Source organism: Scomber japonicus, chromosome 22, assembly GCF_027409825.1.
Source record: "Scomber japonicus isolate fScoJap1 chromosome 22, fScoJap1.pri, whole genome shotgun sequence".
Lineage (NCBI taxonomy): Eukaryota > Metazoa > Chordata > Actinopteri > Scombriformes > Scombridae > Scomber > Scomber japonicus.
Window position 1 is genome coordinate 28,472,272 of NC_070599.1, and position 11,344 is coordinate 28,483,615.

Here is an 11,344-nt window from a genome sequence, read left to right on the forward strand (position 1 = left end):
ACTCAGAAAACACAAAATAGAAGGAAAGGAATTTTAACAAAGGCTTAAATCAAACGGGATTAAAAACTTTTAAAATGAAGTTTTGTAATGATTCCCAACTGGGTCCTGGTTCTGCTGGGTCCCTCAGCCCTATGTTCCCTCAGCTGTATGTTCCCTCAGCCCTATGTTCCCTCAGCTCTGTGTTCCCTCAGCCCTATGTTCCCTCGGCCCTATGTTCCCTCAATCCATATGTTCCCTCAGCCCTATGTTCCCTCAGCCCCGTGTTCACTCAGCTCTATGTTCCCTCAGCTCTATGTTCCCTCAGCCCTATGTTCCCTCAGCTCTAACATTGGGCCTAATTTGGTGGAAATCCTGAAGGGAACATAAGGCTGAGGGAACAAAGGGATGACCTCGCCTGTCTGATGGTGCTGTAGCTAAATTCAGGGAGTGACTCAGGAGTAACTCAGTCGTGACAACTCTAAACTATTAGAGACAAAGTTAATCACCTCCTTCCCTCAACAGGCACTGCTTTATCTAATTTATCTCTCACAGGAAACTCAAAAACCTTAAACCTGATATGTATTTAGACTGTTTCTCCAAACGATCTTACAGAATTAACCTTAATTGTCATGGACAGGAGGGGGCATAGCACCAAATTCTGGGCCCCATACATAAGCCTCCTGCAGGCCCTGGTACACCTTTCCAATGCCTCCCCCCACTTTGACACCCGTGTACACATGATGGTCAAAATAGGAAGTGATGTGTTGTGAGGTAGAAACACGAGCAAATAAACGATAAAACTCAGAGAGACTAAATGTCATCAAATATCACACGCCTTCATGTTGGTCTGGTAATAAAGTGTTGCTGGAGCTTTGACTTTCTTCAGACTTCTTTTTCTTCTCCATGCACCTCAGAAGTTGGTGAAGTCGTGTCAGAAACCTCCATCCTGTTTCTAAACTCAGATAAAACCAAATGTAAACTAACAGTACTGTGAAAGAGCCGCCAAGTAAATAGTTCAGTCAACCTTGTTATCTGTTAGTTTACTACATTATACTGAGCATCAGACATTGATATAACAATATTTAAATAGCTCTGCCTTTGATCATTTACAGCAGTAAAGTGTAACATGCAATATAAAAAGGTGTAAACACAGCAAACAGCAGCGAGTGTGTTTTTATCTCTTACTGATGATTATGATAGCATTTATATTTGAATGTTTTATAGCATTCACTTCATCACAGTCACAAACCTGTCAGCTGTCTGTGGACTCAGAATAAATAAATAAACTGATGTTACCATGGTGATCCAGCAGGGGGCGTCTGAGCTCATTCAGTCTGCTGCTTTTCAACTACAAACATCTTCTCCTGAGTGTCTGCAGTCTGACTTTAACATTTACCTGCACAGCTGAACTGTGTATAGCTGTATATATAGACCCAGTCTCTCATCTAAATGTATCACAGCTACGTTGGTCCTCAGCACTAAACGTTCTAGTTTCACTATAATGGATCAAAGGTTGTGACATGGCCTCGTTTCTTCTGCTCTGTTCTTTCCTAAAGGACCGCATCAACGTCACATGACTTGAGAAAACTAATGAAATGGCTGCTACTCCTTTTATTCTCTGTGTAAAATAAAACTAACTTTAACTATAAGTAAAGGTGCCATTTCAGAATTATATAATTTGATATTATCCAATTCATCCGAAAACTCTGATTACAAAAGAAATGCATGGAGGGAAGACCTGGAATTGGATATTTCATTAGAGGATTGGGAATCAATCTGTACTAAAGCTCACACCCAAACAATTAACTCCAGATTAAGACTGCTACAATACAAATGGTTAATGAGGACATATATTACACCTGTTAACTTAAATAAATATGATAGTAATATTCCAGATTTATGTGTAAAATGTTCTGAAATAAAAGGTACGTTTTTTCATTGTGTTTGGCAATGTGGCAAAGTGAATGGTTTCTGGAGGGAGGTTAAAAGAGCAATACAGAAGATTACATCTAAAGAGATTCCTATGGTTTCTTTATTTTAGGATTATATCCAAAAGGTCCTAAATTCCTTAAGAGTGAACAAACACTGATAAATATTTGTCTTCTGCATGCTAAGAGGTCTATTGCAATGTTTTGGAAAAAAACTTGTAGTCCAAGTATGACTTTTTGGGCCAGGCAAATGCTCTTCACATTGCCTCTTGAAAAAATGACATACATACAAAAAGGGAGGCAAGGTTTGTTTGAAAAAATATATCTTTTGCTGTATTTGTGGGAAGTTTGGATCTAGCGGAGGATGTGGAGAGTGAATAGAACTGATGTATGTGATAGCATAATCAGTGATGAAATTGAGAAAGGAAATACCCCTAATTGTCTTTGTTCGGTTCTTTAAGATTCTCCCCACCGAACGGGGCATCAGGAGAGGACACGTTGTTATAACTCGTTGTGGTTTTTTATTAGTTTTGATTGGATTTTGCAGATAGCAGGTTATAAACCTATAGAATAGAAAGGCTATGATATAAACAACAATATTGACAGCCATATATTCATAATACCATAAATTCTGAATGCACAAATATAAATATCCATATAAAGACACACAAATATAAATATAGACCTACTGTATGAATTCATATATGTATATGTATATATATATATGTCACCCACTGTCACACAGACGCCTGAAGGCATCATGTGGTCAGACTGGTTTGATGGTGAAAACAAAGAGTCCCAGTTCACCAAACTGGACTCAGACTGAAGAGACGACAGAGAAGAAGAAACATGATGTTTGATTGTTTCTGTTTCATGTTCAAACCAAACTGTCACCAACACATGAACCAGTTATTCTACCACCATGACACAGGAAATGAAACCCATAAAAATACAATTACTGTTTTTATAAGTCATTATTTATTTTATCTACATTTTAATCTACGACTAAAATATTTCCCTCAGCAGCTTTAATGATGTAAAACTTTATAAAGAGACATTTACTGTAGTACAGTTAGAGGTACTAGTTCTTTACTGTAGTACAGTTAGAGGTACTAGTACTTTACTGTAGTACAGTTAGAGGTACTAGTACTTTACTGTAGTACAGTTAGAGGTACTTGTACTTTACTGTAGTGCAGTTAGGGATACTAGTACTTTACTGTAGTACAGTTAGAGGTACTAGTACTTTACTGTAGTACAGTTAGAGGTACTTGTACTTTACTGTAGTGCAGTTAGGGATACTAGTACTTTACTGTAGTACAGTTAGAGGTACTAGTACTTTACTGTAGTACAGTCTGAGGTACTAGTACTTTACTGTAGTACAGTTAGACATTGGTGACAGTTTGAGGAGTTCGGTGAGGCCATGGAAAAAGACTTCCAGACGGCTTCAAAGAGATTCTGGACCACCATCCGGCGTCTCAGGAGGGGGAAGCAGTGCGCCGTCAACACTGTGTACGGTGGGGACGGTGCGCTGCTGACCTCGACTCAGGACGTTGTGGATCGGTGGAAGGAATACTTCGAAGACCTCCTCAATCCCACCGACACGCCTTCCGGTAAGGAAGCAGGGCCGGGGGACTCGGGTGTGGGCTCTCCCATCTCTGGGGTGGAGGTCACCGAGGTGGTCAAAAAGCTCCTCGGTGGCAGGGCCCCGGGGGTGGATGAGATCCGCCCCGAGTTCCTCAAGGCCCTGGATGCTGTGGGGCTGTCATGGTTGACACGACTCTGCAGCATCGCGTGGAAATCGGGGGCAGTGCCTCTGGATTGGCAGACTGGGGTGGTGGTCCCTCTTTTTAAGAAGGGGGACCGGAGGGTGTGTTCCAATTACAGGGGAATCACACTCCTCAGCCTCCCTGGTAAGGTCTATTCGGGGGTGCTGGAGAGGAGGGTCCGTCGGATAGTCGAACCTCGGATTCAGGAGGAGCAGTGTGGTTTTCGTCCAGGCTGTGGAACAGTGGACCAGCTCTACACCCTCTGCAGGATCCTTGAGGGTGCATGGGAGTTTGCCCAACCAGTCCACATGTGTTTTGTGGACTTGGAGAAGGCATTCGACCGTGTCCCTCGGGGGATCCTGTGGGGGGTTCTCCGGGAATATGGGGTATCGGACCCCCTGATAAGGGCCGTCCGTTCCCTGTATGATCGGTGTCAGAGCTTGGTCCGCATTGCCGGCAATAAGTCGGACTTGTTTCCGGTGAGGGTTGGACTCCGCCAGGGCTGCCCTTTGTCACCGATCCTGTTCATAATTTTTATGGACAGGATTTCTAGGTGCAGCCAGGGTGTGGAGGGGGTCCGGTTTGGTGACCTCAGGATTGGGTCACTGCTTTTTGCAGATGATGTGGTCCTGTTGGCTTCATCAGACCGTGACCTCCAACTCTCACTGGATCGGTTCGCAGCCGAGTGTGAAGCGGCCGGGATGAAAATCAGCACCTCCAAATCCGAGGCCATGATCCTCAACCGGAAAAGGGTGGAGTGCACTCTTTGGGTCGGGGATGAGATTCTGCCTCAAGTGGAGGAGTTCAAGTACTTCGGGGTCTTGTTCACAGTGAGGGAAGGATGGAGCGTGAGACCGACAGGTGGATCGGTGCGTCTGCAGTAATGCGGACTCTGCACAGATCCGTCGTGGTGAAGAGAGAGCTGAGCCGAAAGGCAAAGCTCTGGATTTAGCAGTCGGTCTTGGTTCCTACCCTCACCTCTGGTCATGAGCTTTGGGTTCCTACCCTCACCTCTGGTCATGAGCTTTGGGTTCCTACCCTCACCTCTGGTCATGAGCTTTGGGTCGTGACCCAAAGAACAAGATCGCGGGTACAAGCGGCTGAAATGAGCTTCCTCCGTAGGCTGGCTGGGCTCTCCCTTAGAGATAGGGTGAGAAGCTCAGTTATCCGGGAGGAGCTCGGAGTAGACACGCTGCTCCTCCGCGTCGAGAGGAGCCAGATGAGGTGGTTCGGGCATCTAGTCAGGATGCCTCCCGGACGCCTCCCTGGTGAGGTGTTCAGGGCACGTCCCACCGGTAGGAGACCCCGAGGAAGACCCAGGACACGCTGGAGAGACTATGTCTCTCGGCTGGCCTGGGAACGCCTCGGGATCCCCCGGGAAGAGCTGGACGAAGTGGCTGGGGAGAGGGAAGTCTGGGCTTCCCTGCTTAGGCTGCTGCCCCCGCGACCCGACCCCGGATAAGCGGAAGAAGATGGACGGATGGATGGATGATCCAATATTTCAGCAAAACTCAAAGATTAGAGAAAAAGTCCAAAAACTGAAAACACATTTGTGGATCAGAACTTTTTTCTTCTTTCCCATCAATCATCTCACATTTATCTGCTGACCCTTTGGAGGGGCCCCACCCCTAGGTTGGGAACCACTGGACTAAACTAGCTAATATATAAAGTAGTATAAACTAGCTAACCGTATATAAAGTAGTGTAAACTAGCTAACTGTATATAAAGTAGTGTAAACTAGGTAACTGTATATAAAGTAGTGTAAACTAGCTAACTGTATATAAAGTAGTATAAACTAGCTAACTGTATATAAAGTAGTATAAACTAGCTAACTGTATATAAAGTAGTATAAACTAGCTAACCGTATATAAAGTAGTGTAAACTAGCTAACTGTATATAAAGTAGTATAAACTAGCTAACTGTATATAAAGTAGTAAACTAGCTAACTGTATATAAAGTAGTATAAACTAGCTAACTGTATATAAAGTAGTGTAAACTAGCGAACTGTATATAAAGTAGTATAAACTAGCTAACTGTATATAAAGTAGTATAAACTAGCTAATTGTATATAAAGTAGTATAAACTAGCTAACCGTATATAAAGTAATATAAACTAGCTAACTGTATATAAAGTAGTGTAAACTAGCTAACTGTATATAAAGTAGTGTAAACTAGCTAACTGTATATAAAGTAGTGTAAACTAGCTAACTGTATATAAAGTAGCGTAAACTAGCTAACTGTATATAAAGGCAAGCCAGTTTTATTTATATAGCGCATTTCATACACAATGGCAACACACACACACAATAAAAACAAAGTACAGAAAAATAGAAAGACATACATAAAATGCTAGAATTGCAGCATAAAATTATAAATTAGCTTTAAAATCATTAAAAGGACATAGAGTGCAAATTAAAGATTAAAATGTAAAGTGCTTTAAAAGAGCTCAATCATAAGCTCAGGAGAAGAAAAATGTTTTTAACCTGGATTTAAAAGTGTTCACTGTTGGGGCTGATTTCAGTTCTGCTGGTAGTTTGTTCCAGTTGTGTGCAGCATAACAGCTAAAAGCTGCTAATAAAGTAGTTTAAACTAGCTAGCTAACCTACTGTTTATTTTCTGCACATGTTGAGTTTTATGTTTCATTTCATCATAGAAATAAACAAATAAAGATAATTTATTAACAGTAATAAAATCTAAACAAATACAGAAATATATTTAAATATTTGATTTTAAACATTTAAAATCATTAAAAATCATCAAACTTCCTCCAGGCTGCTCTGAAATGAAGCAGAAACATGTGGAAGCTCTTTGTCTGAAGAACTCTGACAGTAAACATCTGGACTTTTATATTTAATATTTTACTATCAGATTTAAAGTTTTAATTTAATATTTAAAGTTTTAATTGAATCTTTTGTGTTAGACTGGTGCTGTTCAGATATTCAGGTGATGATCAGCTCAGACCAACATTTATTCTCCTCTCAGACTTTTGTTACTGAGTCTGTCTACCTGGACACTGATGACATCACGGGATCTCTGCTCTGTGATTGGCTGAGCTGTGTGTAAGAGCTCAGCTGCTGCTGACTGTCAGTCAGAGTGTTTCAGAGTCTGTCAGAGTGTTTCAGAGTCAGTCAGAGTGATGATGAAGACGATGATGAAGGTGATGAAGATGTTGGAGTTGCTCCTCATCCTCTCCGGTGTCCTCTGTGTCCCTGCAGAAGGTTAGGGTTTGACTCTTTAAACTCAATTCAACTCTGATATACTGAGAGAGAGAGAGACAGAGAGAGAGACAGAGAGAGAGAGACAGACAGAGAGCGAGAGACAGAGAGAGACAGAGAGAGAGACAGAGAGAGAGACAGACAGAGAGCGAGAGACAGAGAGAGACAGAGAGAGACAGAGAGAGAGAGACAGACAGAGAGCGAGAGACAGAGAGAGACAGAGAGAGAGAGAGAGACAGAGAGCGAGAGAGACAGAGAGCGACAGAGAGACAGAGAGAGAGACAGAGAGAGAGACAGAGAGAGAGAGAGAGACAGAGAGCGACAGAGAGCGACAGAGAGACAGAGAGCGAGAGACAGAGAGAGACAGAGAGACACAGAGACACAGAGAGAGAGAGACAGAGAGCGACAGAGAGACAGAGAGCGAGAGACAGAGAGACAGAGAGAGACAGAGACAGAGAGAGAGACAGAGAGAGTGAGAGAGAGGTTAAACATCAGTGTTTGTGTTTTCAGATCTACATGAGGATCTTCATATCTACGGATGTTCAGACTCTGATGGAGAGGACATGTACACACTGGAGGGTGAAGAGTTGTGGTACACAGACTTCAAGAAGAACAGAGGAGTTTACCCTCTGCCTGACTTTTCAAATAGTTTCAGGTACGAGGAAGGAACTTATGAAAATGCTGTGGCTAATCAACAGGTCTGCAAAGATAATCTGAAGAAGGATCGTAATGCAATGAAAGACATCCCACTGGAATCTGGTAAGAACTCTAATTTACCGTATCTGTCACTTTACTGATATTTATACTATAGATGATTAACACAGGTCACTCTTTACTGATAACTGTACTGATATCTGTATTGGTATCTGTATCGATATCTGTATTGATAACTGTATTGGTACCTATGGTTGAAATGATTATTCAAATAATTCGATTACAAAAAATGATTGAGGCAATTTTTCTTGAATGGAAGCTTTGTTTAATTAATTTCCCTCGTTTATATGACCTGCTCTGCTTATGTTTTACACAGATGGTTATTATTGACGCATACCGCATTACTCACTATTTCGCAGAGCAGTTTACTAGAGAGTGCACTTAATGTGTACGGTAACCTAATGATGCAAAAATCAAACTGATCAGAGACATGTCTTTTATTGTCCTTTTTCTAATTTTTACTACTGCTATTTAATAAGGCAAAATAATTTATTATATTTAATCGATGAAATGATCGATAGAATAATTGATAACAAAAATAATCAATAGCTGCAACCCGATTGATTTCTGTAGTGGTATCTGTATTAACTGTATTGATATCTGTACTGATGTTAATGGTTAAACGTTAAAGTTTCTAGGTTCAAGGTTAAAGGTAAGAACACCTGTTGTAAAAACTAATTACAATAACTGTGTTCAGATCCTCCTTCCAGTCCCATCATCTACATCAGAGACCAGGTGGAGCTCGGAGTCCAGAACACACTGATCTGTCATGTGACCGGTTTCTATCCTGCTCCTGTTAAAGTCTACTGGACCAAGAACGAAAAGAACGTGACCGAAGGAACCAGCATCAATGTTCCTTACCCCAACAAAGACGGTTCCTTCAGCCAGTCCTCCAGACTGGAGTTCACCCCACAGCAGGGAGACATGTACAGCTGTTCAGTGTCACACCCATCACTGAGCCAACCACTGACCAGGATCTGGGGTGAGAAAGTCTTTACATCTGTCTCCAGATGTGGAGGTGTTAATGTTTCTGTCTCCAGATGTGGAGGTGTTAATGTTCCTGTATCCAGATGTGGAGGTGTTAATGTTCCTGTCTCCAGATGTGGATGGGTTAATGTTTCTGTCTCCAGATGTGGAGGTGTTAATGTTTCTTTCTCCAGATGTGGAGGTGTTAATGTTCCTGTCTCCAGATGTGGAGGTGTTAATGTTTCTGTCTCCAGATGTGGAGGTGTTAATGTTTCTTTCTCCAGATGTGGAGGTGTTAATGTTTCTGTCTCCAGATGTGGAGGTGTTAATGTTTCTGTGTGTTTTCTGTCTCCAGATGTGGAGGTGTTAATGTTTCTGTCTCCAGATGTGGAGATGGTAATGTTTCTGTGTGTTTTCTGTCTCCAGATGCGGAGGTGTTAATGTTTCTGTCTCCAGATGTGGAGGTGTTAATGTTTCTGTCTCCAGATGTGGAGGTGTTAATGTTTCTGTCTCCAGATGTGGAGGTGTTAATGTTTCTGTCTCCAGATGTGGAGGTGTTAATGTTTCTGTGTGTTTTCTGTCTCCAGATGTGGAGGTGTTAATGTTTCTGTGTGTTTTCTGTCTCCAGATGTGGAGGTGTTAATGTTTCTCTGTGTTTTCTGTCTCCAGATGTGGAGGTGTTAATGTTTCTGTCTCCAGATGTGGAGGTGTTCATGTTTCTGTGTGTTTTCTGTCTCCAGATGTGGAGGTGTTAATGTTTCTGTCTCCAGATGTGAAGGTGTTAATGTTTCTGTCTCCAGATGTGGAGGTGTTAATGTTTCTGTCTCCAGATGTGGAGGTGTTAATGTTTCTGTCTCCAGATGTGGAGGTGTTAATGTTTCTGTCTCCAGATGTGGAGGTGTTAATGTTCCTGTCTCCAGATGTGGAGGTGTTAATGTTTCTGTCTCCAGATGTGGAGGTGTTAATGTTTCTCTGTGTTTCTGTCTCCAGATGTGGAGGTGTTAATGTTTCTGTCTCCAGATGTGAAGGTGTTAATGTTTCTGTCTCCAGATGTGGAGGTGTTAATGTTTCTGTCTCCAGATGTGGAGGTGTTAATGTTTCTGTCTCCAGATGTGGAGGTGTTAATGTTTCTGCGTGTTTCCTGTCTCCAGATGTGGAGGTGTTAATGTGTCTGTCTCCAGATGTGGAGGTGTTAATGTTTCTGTCTCCAGATGTGGAGGTGTTAATGTTTCTGCGTGTTTCCTGTCTCCAGATGTGGAGGTGTTAATGTTTCTGTCTCCAGATGTGGAGGTGTTAATGTTTCTGTCTCCAGATGTGGAGGTGTTAATGTGTCTGTGTGTTTTCTGTCTCCAGATGTGGAGGTGTTAATGTGTCTCTGTGTTTTCTGTCTCCAGATGTGGAGGTGTTAATGTTTCTGTCTCCAGATGTGGAGGTGTTAATGTGTCTCTGTGTTTTCTGTCTCCAGGTGTGGAGGTGCAGCAGCCAGGTGTTGGACCTGCAGTGTTTTGTGGACTGGGTGTGACTATCGGTCTGCTCGGTGTGGCAGCTGGAACCTTCTTCCTCATCAAAGGAAACGAGTGCAGCTGATTGGCTGTGGCTGATGATGTTAATAATTAATGAGTATAAACTAATCAGTTATTGGTAGAAGTTAAACAGCTTCTATCACTGTATGTGTGCAGTTTGATATTTTAATCACTGATTTCATGCTTCATTCAATCACCTGGAATAATATATATAATAAATACCTGTCATCTGATGTCTCTGTTCTTTTACTCTGAAATTATAATGGATTTAACTCTCTAACTCTGTTTAAACAGTGATTTTAGCTTCTTTAACTCTCTAACTCTGTTTAAACAGTGATTTTATCTTCTTTAACTCTAACTCTGTTTAAACAGTGATTTTAGCTTCTTTAACTCTAACTCTGTTTAAACAGTGATTTTAGCTTCTTTAACTCTAACTCTGTTTAAACAGTGGTTTTAGCTTCTTTAACTCTAACTCTGTTTAAACAGTGATTTTAGCTTCTTTAACTCTAACTCTGTTTAAACAGTGATTTTAGCTTCTTTAACTCTAACTCTGTTTAAACAGTGATTTTAGCTTCTTTAACTCTAACTCTGTTTAAACAGTGATTTTAGCTTCTTTAACTCTAACTCTGTTTAAACAGTGATTTTAGCTTCTTTAACTCTAACTCTGTTTAAACAGTGATTTTAGCTTCTTTAACTCTAACTCTGTTTAAACAGTGGTTTTATCTGCAGCTTGTTCAGTCAGGTTTGTGTGGAGGGAAAATGTTTGTATCACTTTATAATCTGAGATAAATAAATAAAGATGATTTAACACAACAGATGTGTGAACTCTCTGAAGTGTGAACTGTGACATCATCCATGTGATCAGCTGATCATGTGAAGTGATTATTGATCAGTATGTTAGTGTGCATATTAGAGTGAGAAGAGGACTAACAGCTGGGAGGAGCTGGACCCTGCTGCTCCATCACTGAGGGACTTTTACATGGATCACATCTTCACCACTGTAGTTAGAGGACAGCTTTATATCAAGTGATGACATCATCATATATATAATAACTTTACCCTCTGTATGATGGATGATCATATGATCATACTGTTACATGGAGGAGAATACAGAGGATCTATGCTGCCTTCAAGTGCTGTGGGAAATTAGAAATGATCCTCAGAAGCTACAAATTGAAACCTGCTCCTCTAATAATCAGTTCTGTGTTCTACAAGTGTTGTTGAGTTTTGATATTTTTAGGAAATGAAAGAGTG

The 11,344-nt window shown here is 41.3% G+C and overlaps 2 protein-coding genes across 2 annotated transcripts in view; both read left to right on the plus strand.

Moving 5' to 3' along the window:
• LOC128384127 (H-2 class II histocompatibility antigen, E-S beta chain-like) overlaps window positions 1–11,344 on the plus strand; it is a 167,593-nt gene that overhangs the window by 82,380 nt on the left and 73,869 nt on the right. The window lies entirely within an intron of this gene.
• LOC128384137 (H-2 class II histocompatibility antigen, A-K alpha chain-like) lies at window positions 6,782–10,896 on the plus strand. Its single transcript, XM_053343726.1, has 4 exons — window positions 6,782–6,890; window positions 7,398–7,646; window positions 8,299–8,583; window positions 10,033–10,896. Exons 1-4 carry the CDS (start codon window positions 6,809–6,811, stop codon window positions 10,152–10,154), a joined length of 738 nt encoding a protein of 245 aa, XP_053199701.1. The 5' UTR covers window positions 6,782–6,808; the 3' UTR covers window positions 10,155–10,896.

Excerpts from the sequence above, each read along its gene's own strand:
- LOC128384137 (XM_053343726.1), top strand. The coding sequence starts at position 6,809 with ATGATGAAGACGATGATGAAGGTGATGAAGATGTTGGAGTTGCTCCTC. Across the intron at positions 6,891-7,397 it reads CCTCTGTGTCCCTGCAGAAG|ATCTACATGAGGATCTTCAT; the intron begins GTTAGGGTTTGA and ends TTGTGTTTTCAG. Across the intron at positions 7,647-8,298 it reads AGACATCCCACTGGAATCTG|ATCCTCCTTCCAGTCCCATC; the intron begins GTAAGAACTCTA and ends AACTGTGTTCAG.